The 14,943-nt window shown below is 59.8% G+C and overlaps 4 protein-coding genes across 4 annotated transcripts; 3 read left to right on the plus strand and 1 right to left on the minus strand.

Moving 5' to 3' along the window:
* The first annotated feature begins 1,655 nt into the window (after positions 1 to 1,655).
* Positions 1,656 to 3,266, plus strand: THITE_2106700 (uncharacterized protein). The gene is made up of 2 exons (XM_003648774.1): positions 1,656 to 2,321; positions 2,376 to 3,266. Exons 1-2 carry the CDS (start codon positions 1,800 to 1,802, stop codon positions 3,165 to 3,167), a joined length of 1,314 nt encoding a protein of 437 aa, XP_003648822.1. The 5' UTR covers positions 1,656 to 1,799; the 3' UTR covers positions 3,168 to 3,266.
* A 1,397-nt stretch (positions 3,267 to 4,663) lies between these two features.
* On the plus strand, positions 4,664 to 5,840 carry THITE_2106701 (uncharacterized protein). Its single transcript, XM_003648775.1, has one exon. It carries the CDS (start codon positions 4,774 to 4,776, stop codon positions 5,407 to 5,409), a length of 636 nt encoding a protein of 211 aa, XP_003648823.1. The 5' UTR covers positions 4,664 to 4,773; the 3' UTR covers positions 5,410 to 5,840.
* A 1-nt stretch (position 5,841) lies between these two features.
* THITE_2106703 (uncharacterized protein) lies at positions 5,842 to 11,147 on the plus strand. Its single transcript, XM_003648776.1, has 2 exons — positions 5,842 to 10,346; positions 10,631 to 11,147. Exons 1-2 carry the CDS (start codon positions 6,386 to 6,388, stop codon positions 11,005 to 11,007), a joined length of 4,338 nt encoding a protein of 1,445 aa, XP_003648824.1. The 5' UTR covers positions 5,842 to 6,385; the 3' UTR covers positions 11,008 to 11,147.
* Positions 11,148 to 12,141: 994 nt separating this feature from the next.
* THITE_2106704 (uncharacterized protein) lies at positions 12,142 to 14,802 on the minus strand. Its single transcript, XM_003648777.1, has 3 exons — positions 14,287 to 14,802; positions 13,431 to 13,940; positions 12,142 to 13,357 (listed from the first exon to the last, which is right to left on the minus strand). Exons 1-3 carry the CDS (start codon positions 14,518 to 14,520, stop codon positions 12,455 to 12,457), a joined length of 1,647 nt encoding a protein of 548 aa, XP_003648825.1. The 5' UTR covers positions 14,521 to 14,802; the 3' UTR covers positions 12,142 to 12,454.
* Positions 14,803 to 14,943: the final 141 nt, after the last annotated feature.

Genomic DNA, 14,943 nt, shown 5'->3' on the forward strand with positions numbered 1-14,943 from the left:
AGCTGTTTGCAATTCAGGGCCATGATGGATGTCAAGGCAGCGGCCGAGCACAAGCCTCAGGAAAACACCAGCACTTTGAACATCTGCTCCGGTCCGATTAGCAAAGCCACGCCAAAAATATTGTTCTGGTCCTCTCAGCACGAACAATGATGCGAGCCAACCGAGCCTGTCACCCGCTGGTCCTGTGGGCTACTCTGCACCAATATGCCAGCGTCGACATAGGTGAGACTCCCATCTCCGTCGTCATGCTGGGACCTACGTTGCTTATCTCGCAGCTATTGAGCTGTTGAATGACTTGGGTGGCATCCAACGCGGCCCTCTCCGAAGAGAACTGGTTTCTCTGACAGAACACTCCCCTCTAGCACGTTTTCAGGGTGGTGTGAATGTGCTCCCCTTGACGAAGTCTACACTCAAGATTACACGCAAATGTCTTTCCTGTCATCCTTTCTGATTTACGGAGCAGGCTGGAAAGAATCGCCACACATTCCCTCATAAAACCAAATCACTATCCGCAACACCATTTTTGAGAGAGATGCGTGAACCGTCCTGAGGCTCACCTGCTCACAGTTGATGACTCCCTATCAGAGATGCCAGATGATCCTGAACCAAAATCATCACAGAGCTCATGTCCTTTCAACAGGTGAATATTTGCTCATTTGCGTCAATCGAAGCAAGATGTCTGTGTGATAATCTGGACAGCGACCATGGAAATGAGAAGAACGCTGATGGGGAATACCCAAACAACCGTGAGAAATCACGTGTAGGAAACCTGCTTTGGACCTATGATAGCTCACAGTTATAAAGGGGCAGCTGGAAATGGTAGTTCGACCTGCTGATTTCAACTCAAGGTAAGAACTTGACGGTGTTGCAAGTTGATGGCCCAGTTGGGCGGACGGTTAAACTGTTGTCACATGCCGCTGGCACAAGCACGCTAGTTCAGGTAACTCGCACGCTAGACCCACTGCAGCTTATCTGAGAGTGGAGCTTGCTCTAGGGCTTAGATGCATAGCAACCATGATGGATCGGTGCCTTGCGTCAATCATTTCTGACTAGAAGTCGCAGCATGGATGGCACCAAACTGCTTGATGGCAATTACGAGCATCCAAACATCAAACGAGATCGGAGCCTGCATCGTGAGGTTCATGGACGATGCTCCCGACTTGCTCGTCACGAATTATTACGAATACGCCGCCTGATCGGATAATGACGCGGTTGCGCTAAGCTACAGCCACCAAACAGTGGACACGTGAAGATAACGCTTAACAGCCCAGCCGCTTGGGTGGGCACCACACCGGAATTTTGGCGAGGCACGCTTCTTTTGGCCACGGTGGGCAGCCGAACGAGCGCGACAAACCGTCAGGAGACGGACGACCTGAACAAGGGGCCGGCTTGCCGAGCCGACTTCGCGACTGAGAGCGCAACAGATGGAGCCGCAGATCGATACGTGCTACCATTGACGAATCGATTGACGATTCTGCCGACCAGTGTATTGAAGCCGCAGCAGCCCTCATCGCGCCATTGCCTTCACCGCCTTCGATCACCGAGCCGACAGAAGCTTTGGATTGCTCATCGTCACTGCGGTACAGCTGCGCCTGCTGCCCAATCGATCGCGCCCGCCGCTCCAGCTCTTCAGCTCGCTCACGTCCCCGACCCCTTCAACAGTGGGTGCACAGTGCCGAGTCCGCCTTGTCACTCGAGCACCCCCGCGGTGGTCTATCTGCCACGGCCGAGCACGTTGACAACCAGTCAAATCCCCTTCGACCCCGCCTGCCGGGCGTCACCGACCGCTCGCCGCAACAATGTGGTGGCTGATCAACGCCTGTTCGAGCGCCATCTTCCTGCTGAGCATCGTGCTCTCCATACCCATCGCGTTTGACGTCGGGGGTCGCGATGCCGGACTGGCCTACTCGCTGTCCCTCTTTCTCTTCTACTTCTTCTACAGCGTCAGCAAGCTCCTAACGCCGGAGCGGTCGCGGGTACGGTGGTTCTTTACGAGCCTCGTCGGTCTGTCGCAATGGATCATCATCCCCACGCTTTTGATCTGGTCGCTCAACCGCTTCTCGGTGGAGGCGAGCAGCGCCGGCTGGGTATCCCGGACCTTCTCCCACATCACCTCGACGCACCATAAAACATGGAAGGAGTGGTTCTTCGGCCAGGAGGGGTTCGTCGAGACGGTGGCTCTGGGCGCGTGGGACAGCACGCTCAGCTACTCGAGCCCGGTTTTCCAGATGCTCGAGGGCTTCTGCAGCTTGCTGGTCATCCAGGCCGCCGGTCAGATTACGAGATGGCTCGTGAACCGCGGGAGGAGTGATACGTGGGTGGTGAGTGCGAGCATCTCAGGGGAAAACTCGTCCGCTGCTGACCTTGAATCGCAGATCCTCCTTCTCGTCTTCTCTGCCTCCATCATCTCGAGTGCAGTGTACTTCCTGTGGCGCGTCATCTCGTTTCCACAAATCAACAATCTTGATGCCACGCTCATCGGCGTCGCCATGACCTCTGCCGCCTTCTTATGCGCCTTCGGCATCGCCAGCGGCCGTGGCAACCCAGTCGAGTCCTCCCTGCTGTTCGCCTATGCCGTCCTCTGCGTCTACCAGATCTTCACAGACTACCAGCCATCCCCGGAGGCTGCGGCAGCCGCGGAGCAGGCGGCAGCAGCGCAACCCGACTTCCCGCCGCTGCCTCCGATTATCATGGCGTCGTATTCGACCCTCCTGCACATGCTGAGCAGCCTGCCGTCGGCCGTGAACTCGTCGTTCCAGTTTCTCTATGCCGCCTTCCAGACCATCACCCCCAGCGTCATCATTTCGCTGACATACCGCATCATCGTGTTCTACTGCGCCACGAGGATCATTCCGGCCGTCCGGGAACTGGGCGCTACGGCGATCATGGAGGAGCCGACTCTCGAGGACACGGAAGGGGCGAACCGCCTGATCGGCTTTCTCAGCTGGTTCTCGCCCTCGATGCTCATCGCCGTCTACACCAGCTTGTTGCTGCAGCACTTCAGCGTCTCCAGCAGCGGCGATGATGTCGGATGGACCTTGCGTGCAGGGGATGCTGGCGGCAGCACATGGCGGTGGGTCAACCTCGCGGCCACGATGGGGTTGTATGCCGTGGAGCTGTACCTCGGAGGCAACGGCGACGGGGGAGTCCATTGGAAAACCGACTAGGAGAGGGAAGGGGGGGAGGGGCGTGGCCTTTGCGGCTCCCCGAACATGAATATGGGACGGAATCGCTCTTCTCTGGCGGAGACTGGGTCCTGCGAATGGAGGCAGGGCCTCTGCACCTTTCAAGGAACGAACGGAATGGGTCAACGGGTGACAGGTCACGAATCGGAAGGAATCATGAACTGGATGGAGGGGATCAATCATATTGAGGGCTGGAAGGAATGATACCCAAGAGCTAGGCCCGCAAGGCAGCCAGCAGCCATTATTCGCAAGTTCGGGGAAGAGGGGTGGCCGAGTTGGGTTTTCGGAGGGATAGCATGGCGGATCGAGCCCGGATGGGCAATATGCGCTTCGCCTGCTATGTTTGGGCAGTCTTTCTTGCCCCGACTAAACCAGCCCCGTCGTATCGGCGAGCCAGCCGGCGACATATACAGATCTATACGTCTTATTGCGCGTTTTGTTTTGTCTTGGCAGCAGCACAGATACGAGATACCTAGGCAAAGAAAGTTTAAAAAAAGGACCTTTGGGAGGGACAACCTTCGCGGTAATGGCATCACTCGCATCGGTACTGGTACGCAGCAAATGGCGTTATCGGCCCCAAGACTCGAGGACACTGCGAGAGACGGATTTACTTGTGGCGGGGGTAATGCATTTGCATTTTCGGCGCCTTGCTTTTCTTTGCTGGTCTGATCTCCCTGCTATTGTCATGCTTGGGCTTGGAAGGGAGTGATGATGTGGGCGAACAGGAATAGCTGCGATGAGCGGTCTGGGCTGGGCGGTGGACAGATCACGGGACAATGACAACAGCGGCGGTTCCGTTTGTTATTGTCCCAGCAGGTTCAGTCCTAGCACTACACCAGCCAAGGGCAAAGGAGCCAAGAAATCAGAATTGTAGAGGGGAAGCAATTCCATCTCCCCATGCGTCCTCAGATTCTCGGATTTTCTGTGTGGAGGTCTCGTTGGCTTGACGCAGCTGCGGGTTGAGCATTTAGCCGCAGCTCAACAGAGCTGATCAGGGGATAACGTCACTGCGCTCACTGCACAGCAGGTGTGTTGGACGCAAATCTACCCCGCCAAAGCGGGCAACTTCAACATATCACAGTGGCCATAAAAACTAGAAATGAAATAATTAGGGAAAAAAGCAACAAAAAAGCAAAAATCTAATTGAGGTAACCCAAAGAAGGCAGAGTGAAACGAGTGCGGAAGCGGCCTTTCAGCCGCCTGTGCTTTCCCAGCCGCCCAGCTGCCGACTGATTTTCTCCTCTTTTTTTCCTTCAATTCATCATCCTCATCAAACTCAACCACCACAACAGACATCGAGTTAGTCTGTCGATTAACTGCATGCTTTAAACTCGACGGCAGAGCTGGCTTCTTAACACCCATTGAAGCTGCCGATTCGCATTTACCTTCATTCCTTTCCAGCACGCACCCGACGCGTCCGCGACGCGTCAACCAACATTCAACCTTCCTTGCCGGACCACAACATCCAAACCGGCCACCCACCCGATTTACACCCAGAAACACCAGGCCAGGACGCTCGAGCCGCGCAGCCAGGCCCAAGGAAAATAAAAAGCAGCACACTCGCAGAAAATAAAAAGAATTAAAAAAAATGGCATCAACCCCGCCCCCGACCGACCAGCCGGTAAAGCGCAAGCGCGGCCGCCCCCCTCTCTCGCCCTCCCAGCGCAAGCCGAAACCGGCGCCAACCGGCCGCCCGCGCGGCCGGCCCAAGGGGAGCGGCGCGGGCGTCAAGAAGCGCACCAGCGCCGTCGCAGCAGCAACCGCAGCAGCAGCAACCGCCAAGGCATCCAGCAGCGGCGGTAGCGACGCGACGACGACGGCCCCCCGGCGGGGGCGCGGCCGGCCGAGGAAGAACGCGCCCCGTGTTCTGGAGGGGGTGGTGGCGGATGTGGAGGCGGAGGAGGGTAAGAAGGGTGTTGGTGCTGGTGCTGGTGATGGTGGGGAGGGGGAGCCGGTGGTGAAGAAGCGGGGCCGGGGCAGGCCGCCTGGGTCGGGCAAGAAGCAGAAGCTGGCGCAGCGGCGGGCTGCTGAGGCGGCGGCGGCGGCGACGGCGACTGCGCCTAAGAGGGGAGGGTCTGGCGGGGGGAGGCGGTCGGTTGGGGCCGGGAAGAAGGTTGTGGAGGAGGAGGAGAAGGAGGAGACGGGGGTCGGTGAGGATGATGGGGATTTTGAGGAGGATGGTGAGGAGGTGGAGGTGGAGGAGGATGGGGAGGATGAGGACTGAAAGGGAACCGTGAACGGTTTGGTGGGAAGAAATTGAGCCTGCGGCAGGGATGAGCGTGTTGGGGTGTCTCTGGTGCTTGTGGACGTGGACGGGCATGGGAATCGTTACGGGTCTGTTTTAGTTTTGGTCTCTTCGCTGCGGTGCTTTTCTGGGGAAGAGCTGTGAACAAAGGCGGAGAAAAGCCATATCACGAGCGAGGACGTTTCCTGGTATCAGCATCAAGGATAATTATCATGATCGGCTGCAGGGGAAGCATTCGCAGTGTGTCCTTAGGGAGCTCTATATCTACGTGGACCGCCAACTCTTCCGCCGAGTCTGCTGATATTCGCCAGTTGTTTCAGTGAAACAAAACCGCACCGGGCCATCTCGTTTATGCTATGCAGTACGACAGCCTGCTCGCCAGTTTTGCTGATTTCCCCACAGTTCTAGAGACATAAAGCTGAAACAGGTTGGATTCGAGGGTCCGGAAGCTCCCTCTAGTAGCATCAACAGGTCGTAATGTGACTTTCTAGTTAACAGAGTTATCCATGGTTGTTGGACGGTCGGAAAGGAGGAGAGTTGCCACCTTTAACTTACGTTACCAAAGTTACCAACCTTACCAGGCAATTAGTTATCGATAATATGCACCTGGGATGAAGAGCGCCAAGACCCTAAACCCCTTGAACCCAGGGTTTTTGACGACTGCCAAGGACACAGGAAGTGCAAGCTCCTGCTCACTGCAAACCGACTCCATTCTCACAACGTCTCGGTGAATTCTCAGCATTTCTTGCTGCCAGTCCTGTGCGACCCCGTCATCTCACTTGGGAAGCCTGCGACTGCCATGGACCGCTCTGCAGTGGCAAATTTGACTGCGGGGCCGCTTGCAACCGTGTGAGCCATCATCAGCGCTCACTTGAAACTTCCAGGGTTAGCTGTGCGGAATACGCCACACTCATCCACCATCCACCGTATCCTACCATATCCACCATCACCAAGAATGGCGAAAAAGGGGAAGAGCACCAGCAGCGCTCCGGCGCCCAACCCAGCCCCGGCGGCCGGCAAGGCAGCCAAGAAGGACACCAAGAAGCCGCCGGCCACCGAAGGCGACTTCATCGTGTTCACCAACTCGGACAAAGACAACACCAAGAATAGACGAGGGGGCGGCGGTCCTTCCAAACCCTCGACGCCGGCCGCCAACCCAATCGACGGGGCCGCCGCTGCCCCTGACGGCCAGCCCCGCCCCACAGTGCGCCAGCTCATCGGCGGCGCCTCGTGGACCGGCAAGCTGCCCGTCAACCTGCTGTCCGAGCACTGCCAGAAGCAGCGCTGGGAGAAGCCCGACTACACCACCATCAAGACCAAGGACGGCTTCTCCGTGCTGGTCTCGCTGGGCGCGCGCAACCCCAAGACGGGCGAGCTGACCAAGCTGCCGCCCTTCAAGCTGCCGCCGTCCCACGCGCACCTGGCGGTCAGGCCGACCGCGCTCGAGGCCAAGCACTGCGCCGCCACGTACGCGCTCTACCGCGTCTGCAGCATGAAGAACCTGCACATCTCCCTGCCGCCGGACTACAAGGCCCTGTGGAAGGACTTCGAGGCGCTCAAGAAGGTCGACGTGAAGGAGGGCCGCGGCTGGATGTACGAGGCCGATCCGTTCCAGGCGGCCCGCGAGCGCGAGGAGGCGAAGGCCGCCGCGGAGAAGAAGCGAGCCTTGGCCCAGGCGCAGAGGGAGAAGGCAGGGGATGCGGCCGGTCAGCCGGGCGCGGCGCTTGCTTTCAGGGGGGCTGGCGGAGGAGCGGCGGGAGGCGGCGGAGGAGGAGGCGGCGGTGCAGGGGCGCATAGTCTGATGAGAGGCTGGGCGACGGTGCCCAAGATCGAGATGGGGAACAAGACGCGATCGCAGCTCGAGGATTTGCTGAGGAGGGAGACGGTCTGGAATCCCCACGGCGTGGTCATGCCGCCGCAGCAGAAGGAAGCCATCGTCAAGGAGTTCAGGGAGCTGGGCTTTCGGCAGAGCCACGTGGAGGAGGCAGTGGAGGAGTGCAAAGACCGCGAGGAGACGCTGGAGTGGCTGTTGGTGCATGTCCCCGAGGACGATCTGCCCAGATGGGCGCTGCCGGAGAGGTACACTGCCGGAGTGACGGTGGCAGCTACTGATCTGCGGAGGGAGGGGGCCATCAAGCGCCTCTCCGAGTCGGGGTACTCGATCGACCTCTGCCGCAAGATCCTCGACGCCAGCGGTGGCGACGAGGGCAAGGCCGCCGAGGCGCTGCAAAAGCTGCTCCTCTCGAGCGGCGCCGGCGACCACGATGCTGCGCCCCAGGAGGAGGAAAGCAACTCGTGGAGAGACCCAGACGAGTGCTGGGACGAGGAGATGGCGACCCTAGAGGCCAGTTTTGGAGATAAGTTCACGCGCACCTCCCCCGAAGTCTGCCAGATACGGCTCGAGTCGGTGGTCAACGGAACCAATGTCGATGTTGAGACGTACTTGCAATTTCGGAAGTCGCCCCAGTATCCAGCCCAGGTCATCTTGTCCGTCGTGGCGCCGCTGCCTGCGTACATAAAGCTGAGCGTCATCAAGAAGGCTCTGGCGTACGCTAGCGAGTCGCTGCAGGGCGAGGAGATGAAGATTTACTTCCTCGCAAGTTGGGCGCAGGAGAACATCAACGAGATTATTGAGAAACCAGGCGCGCTCCGGGATGTCGCCGCCGTGTCATCGGCAGCTTCAGAGGAGCACACCCACGTGGCTCGGCCAGCAAGGAGACGGCCTCGATACCCTAAGCCTATCGACTGGACGCCGAATCCACGGAGCACGCAAGAGTGGATGGCGAGAATTGAGACTCCGGCCTACAAGAAGATGCTCTCCCAGCGGGAGCGCTTGCCCGCGTGGCAGGTCAGAGCCGAGGTGGTCCGCACCGTCACTGAGAATCAGGTGACTATCATCTCGGGCGAGACTGGTTCCGGCAAGTCCACGCAGTCCGTGCAGTTCATCCTGGACGACCTGTACAGCCGGGGGCTCGGGAACGGCGCGAATATCGTGGTAACGCAGCCGCGCCGTATCTCCGCCCTCGGTCTTGCCGACCGCGTCGCAGAGGAGCGGTGCACTCCGGTCGGCCATGAAGTGGGCTACTCGATCCGCGGCGAGAGCAGGACCGGCCCGAACACCAAGATCACCTTTGTTACTACCGGTGTCCTGCTGCGACGGTTACAGACGTCCGGCGGCAGAGTCGAGGATGTGGTCGCCTCTCTCGCTGATGTCAGCCACATCGTGGTGGATGAAGTCCACGAGCGCAGCCTGGACACCGACTTCCTGCTGAGCATCGTGCGCGACGTCCTCTACAAGCGGCGGGACCTTAAGCTCATCCTGATGAGTGCCACCCTCGACGCCGCGTCCTTTAGGGACTACTTCATGGCCGACAGGCAAGATGTCACTGTTGGCCTGGTCGAGATCTCTGGCCGCACATACCCGGTTCAGGACTATTATCTCGACGACGTGATCCGTATGACAGGCTTCAGCGTCGGGAGCAGGAACGACTTTGACGACGATGGATTCAGCACGCCGTCGGGCGAGCAGCAGGCAGATCCCATCAATAAAACCATCCAGAAGCTCGGCACCCGCATCAACTATGACCTCCTCGTTGAGACCGTCCGGGCCATCGATGCTGACCTGTCGACGACGCAGAAGGCCGGCGGTATCTTGATCTTCCTGCCGGGGGTAGCCGAGATCAACCGTGCGTGCAACGCCCTGCGGGCGACTCCTTCGCTTCATGTCCTGCCGCTCCACGCATCGCTGGAGACCAGAGAGCAGAAGAAAGTCTTCGCCGCTCCGCCGCCAGGCAAGAGGAAGGTCGTCGTGGCCACGAACGTGGCGGAGACGTCCATCACCATCGACGACATCGTCGCCGTCGTCGACAGCGGCAGGGTCAAGGAGACCTCGTTCGACCCAACAAACAACATGCGCAAGCTCGAGGAGACATGGGCCTCCCGGGCCGCCTGCAAGCAGCGCCGTGGCCGTGCCGGCCGTGTCCAGGCCGGCAAGTGCTACAAGCTCTACACGCGCAACCTCGAGTCGCAGATGGCCGAGCGGCCCGACCCCGAGATCCGGCGCGTGCCGCTCGAGCAGCTCTGCCTCGCCGTCCGCGCCATGGGCATCCGCGACATCAGCCTCTTCCTCTCGCGCGCGCCAACGCCGCCCGAGGCGACCGCCGTCGAGGGCGCCATCACCATGCTGCGGCGGATGGGCGCGCTCGACGGCGACGAGCTGACCGCGCTGGGCCAGCAGCTGGCCATGATCCCCGCCGATCTGCGCTGCGGCAAGCTGATGGTCTACGGCGCCATCTTCGGCTGTCTCGACGACTGCGTCACCATCGCCGCCATCCTGAGCACCCGGAGCCCGTTCCTGTCCCCCGCCGAGAAGCGCGAGGAAGCAAAGCAGGCCAGGATGCGCTTCGCCCGCGGCGACGGCGATCTGCTCACCGACCTGCGGGCGTACCAGGAGTGGGACGCCATGATGTCCGACCGGGGCGTCCCGCAGCGGCGCGTCCGCCAGTGGTGCGACGAGAACTTCCTGTCCTTCCCGGCGCTCTCCGACATCGCGTCGACCCGCTCGCAGTTCTACACCTCGCTCTCCGAGCTGGGCATCCGCCCGCCGCCGCCTTCTTCTTCGCGAGCCCCCTCCTCCTCTTCCGCCCCTCTCCTCCGCGCGCTCACCGCGTCCGCCTTCGCGCCGCAGATCTGCCGCATCCAGTTCCCCGACAAGAAGTTCGCCACGTCCGTCTCGGGCGCCGTCGAGCTCGACCCGGAGGCCAGGACCATCCGCTACTTCTCGCAGGACCACGGCCGCGTCTTCATCCATCCCTCCAGCACCCTGTTCGACGCCCAGGCGTTTCCGAGCGGCGCCGCCTTCCTGTCGTACTTCACTATGCTTAGCACAAGCAAAGTGTTTGTGCGTGATCTAACGCGTAGGTTTTGTTTTCCCTTTCCGCTCCCGATTCACATTTTCCCTCCTCTTCCTTCACCGACCCCTTTCTTCCTAACCCTCCCGTCCCCGGGGCTTGGTTTGCTTGGTTGGTTATGGGCCTGGGTCAAATGGGGGTGTATTTCTTTCCTTACCCATCCAACCTATAACCAATCAAACCAAACCAACTGCACCCACCTCCTAATCCCCAACCCAACCCAGCCCAACCAAACCAAACCTGAAACAAACTCACTCACTCACTAACCAACCGCTATACCTACCTTGCAGCCTTCAACGCCTACACCCTCCTCCTCTTCTCCGGCGCCGACATCGCCCTCGACACCCAGGGCCGCGGCCTGCTCGTCGACGGCTGGCTGCGCCTGCGCGGCTGGGCCCGCATCGGCGTGCTCGCCTCGCGCCTGCGCGGCGTCATCGACCGGCTGATTGCGCGGCGCGTCGAGAACCCTGCGTTTTCTTCGGTTGCTCTTGACGGCGGTTCTTCTTCTTCCGCCGCCGGTGCTGCTAATGGTGGTGGTGGTATTGGTGGCGGTGGTGGTGGCGGCGGCGGTTCAGGGGAGGGCGAGGTCGAGAGGGAGAGGGAGAGGGAGAGGGAGATCATCAGGCTTGTGACGAGGCTGGTCGAGCTGGACGGGCTGGATGCGTGAACACCAGGGTCTCCGTTTCCATTTTCGTTCTCTCATCATACATACGCTTCGGATCTGGAGACTTGCTTTGTCCTGTGATGGGCAGTTGAAGTATGGGCCAGGAGGCAATGAGATTTGGATGGGAGTGTTGGGTTGGGTTGGGGTGGGGGGGAGGTGAAGAGGATGGAGAAAAAGGGCAGGCCGGCAAGGAAGTCACACATTGATGGACCCGGCGCATAATGTGCGTTGCGGTCGACCCGCCTACCTAGATCTTGGAAAGCGGTTGGTTGCGTTCGGAGTTTCGGAATAGAGAGGTCACTAGACGGATAGATCAAAGAAAGGCCCGCTCATGGCGAAAGTAGCCGATGCTCTCGTGCCGAAGAACTGGGAGGAGCTTTCGGGAAAGGGAATACGACCGGCGAAGATCTAGCCCTGGAGATGGCAGTTCTTGCTGTGTACACTTGCGTTGAACGATGATCCTACGGCAGTCTTGGCTCGTAGCTAGCGTGGAGAGGCGATGGCGAGATAACACCGCAGACTTACTCGTTCCAGCTCAACGATGGCAAAGCAGCAGCGTCTAACTAGGTACACTCTTTAACAGGCGGCCAAGGCTGCTCGCAAAACACACAACCCCGTCACAATGCAAATGCACAGATCTACTGGGAGTCATTTCAACGTCGTCGCGGTTACATTTTGCTTCGTCTGCTCTCGAGAGCCAGTCTGAATCCCAACCAGCACCTCGTCGCATTCCGTCGTCAAAAAGCGTGCCTGCCCTCGGCTGTCAACTTGCCATCCACCACTTGGTGGTGGCCAGTAGCCGAAGACAGTATCCACGGCAACCATTCCCGGGCTCGCGGCCACGCACTAGCAGTGGGCCGGTCCCAGGATCATACGCGCTGCGCCGAGGCCGGAACCCTCTCTGAGCGGCTCCTTGATCCCCTCGGGCGCGGCGCGGCGCGGTCTCCCGCGCCCCCCTCAATCCCAGCTCATCGTCGTAGGGTAGGAGCTATCAAGCTACCATTCAGACCCTCTTCTCTCCTCTCTCCGCTGCTCCAAAGACGCATCCACGTGTTGGTCATCAGGCTGGAGCTATCAAGCTACCAAAGGACCTGGCATCCGCCCGTATGCTGTTATTCTGCGGGGTTTGATCGAAAACAAAATTAAAGGGTAAAGCTGCTGATGGGTGTTGTGTCCTGTCGATGGGGGATATCGTCGGGTGGTGGTCGGGGGATAGGGATGGGTGACGTGTCGAGCCGAAAGCATGGAGGTGCCGTGTCCTGAGGGTCTGATATTGAAGGGAGCGGAATTCGGTGGCTTCGCCGGTGGTGTCGCCTCGCCCAGGTACGCAAGCAGCGGTTGGTGGCTCCAGAACGGCGGGCATCTGCGTTGGCCGAGCGGAAACCAGCCAACCGCACGCCTCCCGTCACCACGCCCCCGACCATGGGAAGCTTACTGGACAGGAGTATGCCTACATATCCATGGACTCGGCACCGTTCGCGCCGAAGTTGAAGCCGCCCTGCTGGGTTCCGTTCGCCGCACCGAAGCCGAACTGCTGGTTTTGACCCATAGCCTCGTCGGCATTTTCATCCTCGTCCGAGAAGTACTTCTCGATAATGTTGTACGCCTTCATGTAGATCTCCTCGTTGGCGTTGGTCTGGCAGTCGTGGATCTTCTCCATGCCGCCGCACTCCTCAATGAACAGCGCAAAGCGGTTGACCGAGTTGACGCCGTCGCCAGCGGCCTGCTTGTCGAGCTCGCCGACCTTCAGGATGTTCTCCAGGCCGTCCAGAGCAACCTGGATGATCTTGTTGTCCGGGCACGCGAGGAGGTCGCAGAGCGGCTTGATGCAGCCCTGGGAAACCAGGTACCGGATCTGGTCGGGCTTCTGCAGGCCGCCCGAGGTGGCGTTGCTGATAGCCCAGCATGCCTCCTTACGAGTCTTCAGGTCGCCGTGAGAGAGCAAATGAATGAGAGGGGGGATGATGTTGGCGTCGATGACGGCCTGGATCTGGGCCGAGTTTCCAGCCGTGATGTTGGAGATGGTCCAGCAGGCTTCCTTCCGGATGCCATCCTTGTTTGAGCTCAGCAGGGAAAGCAGGCACGGAAGCGCGCCGCAGTTGATGATGACCTGGGTCTGGACGTCGTCGCCCGTGACGATGTTGCCGACCGAGCGGAGGGCGGGTGTCTGGACCGAGGTCGACGCATGCATCAGGAGCTCGACGAGCCGGCGAGGGATGCCGGCCTCAATGACGGCTTGGATCTTGTCGTTGGAGCCGTCCGACAGGTACGAGATGGCCCAGCACGCATCGATCAGAACCTCGTCATCCAGCGAGTACACGAGCTTAGCGAGTATGGGAAGGGCGGGCTGGATCTGCAGAGGGGGGGTCAGTATCACGTGATAGAGAAAGCGGGAGGAGGGGAGAGGAGAAAAGGAGCTGACGTACGGTATTCCAATCCGGCTGAGGATTCTTGCCGCGGCAGAAGTTGCTCAGCGTCCATGTGGCATTCCGCAGCATGCTCAGCTTGCGGCTGTCGCCAAGCAGGGCGAGCAGAGGTCGGAGGGCACCCTGGGACAAGACGTAGTCCCTGCACTGCGGGCTGTCGCCAGCGATGTTGCCGAGGGCCCAGACAGCCTGCTCGCGGACGTCGGGCTCGGGGCTGTTGAGAAGCTCGACGAAGATGGGCACAGCACCGGCCTCGATGACGACTTGGGTCTGGGAGGCGGAGCCGGAGGCGATGTTGGTCAGGGCCCAGGCGGCCTCGAACTGGACAAGAGTATGGGGCGAACGCAGGAACTGGACAAATCGGCTGACGACGCCCGTCTTGATGACCTCTTCGATAGGAGGGTTTCGCTCCTTGCTAAGCAGCTTTCTGAATTTTGTGGTAGCTTGGATCTGGAGATCGATCTGGTCCGAGAAAACCCCGGCGACCATCTGGGGGAGCTCCTCATTGAGCTGCGCACCGCATTGTCAGCTTCGGCCCCGCACACCAAATCAATGCACGCCATAAATAAAATGTTGAAAATGGCACGGAGTAAGGGCGGAATAAACGTGGCGATCATGACATTCCCGCTGCGGCAATGCTGTGGTGCGATGCGATCCGTGGCTCCAGGCGCCGGGCGGATGCCGAATGCGGTGACCACTGCAGGGCGCGGCGGGGTACAGTCATGAGTGGGGGGTGGGGGCGGAGGCGTGCGGAAGCTGCAGCACCTGGGCGCCTGAGAGGGCACAGCATTTTCGCGACCACGGGGTGATCTGAACGGAAGAGACACGATAATGCAGGAAAACATAGCCTACGTACCTGGGAGTCGCTGGGAGGGTTTTCATCGTCGCTGTCGGGCGCAGCACCCAACGAGGCGCCGGGCCGGTTCTCGCCGGTGCCAATGCCGCGGCGCTTGGCCAAGTTCTCCTCGCGCTTCGCCTTGCGGATCTCGACCTGTTGCTCCTCACGACGGCGACGAAGCTCCTCGGGTTTGAAGGTGCTCTTGGCCTTAAACTGGGTGCGCCGGTGCTCGGGAATGTACCGTTCGGCCATGGTTGCGGCGGGGATGGTTGTCAGCGACGAGCGCGATGGGGGGGTAGGTGGTGGTGGTAGCCAGCAATCGCCTTGTTGATCGGACCCTGGCTCGACGATGTCAAAGGGTATGGACGGGAAGTGAAAAGTCAGATGGACGCTAAAACGTCAGGGAACCGCAGCAGCGTGAAAGCAAGAAAGTTGTGTGCTTGGGGCCCGGCACTTTAATCCTGTTCCTCTAGGGGAGTGGAGGGGCTGCGCGTGGATGGGTGTTGGTTGTTTTGGGACAATGAAAGAAATTTGGAGAGTCGCAGAAACCGAAAGCAAAGTGGGCTTGATGGACGGACAGGGGAAGGCGGCTGCCCAGCTTGTGCCCCACCACTGCCCCAAGAGACCCCACGAGCAGCCAGGCTCGAGTCATGAGGAATTCTCCATACGCGAAAC

The sequence above is a fragment of the Thermothielavioides terrestris genome, chromosome 1 (assembly GCF_000226115.1).
Source record: "Thermothielavioides terrestris NRRL 8126 chromosome 1, complete sequence".
In the NCBI taxonomy this organism is placed as follows: Eukaryota; Fungi; Ascomycota; class Sordariomycetes; order Sordariales; family Chaetomiaceae; genus Thermothielavioides; species Thermothielavioides terrestris.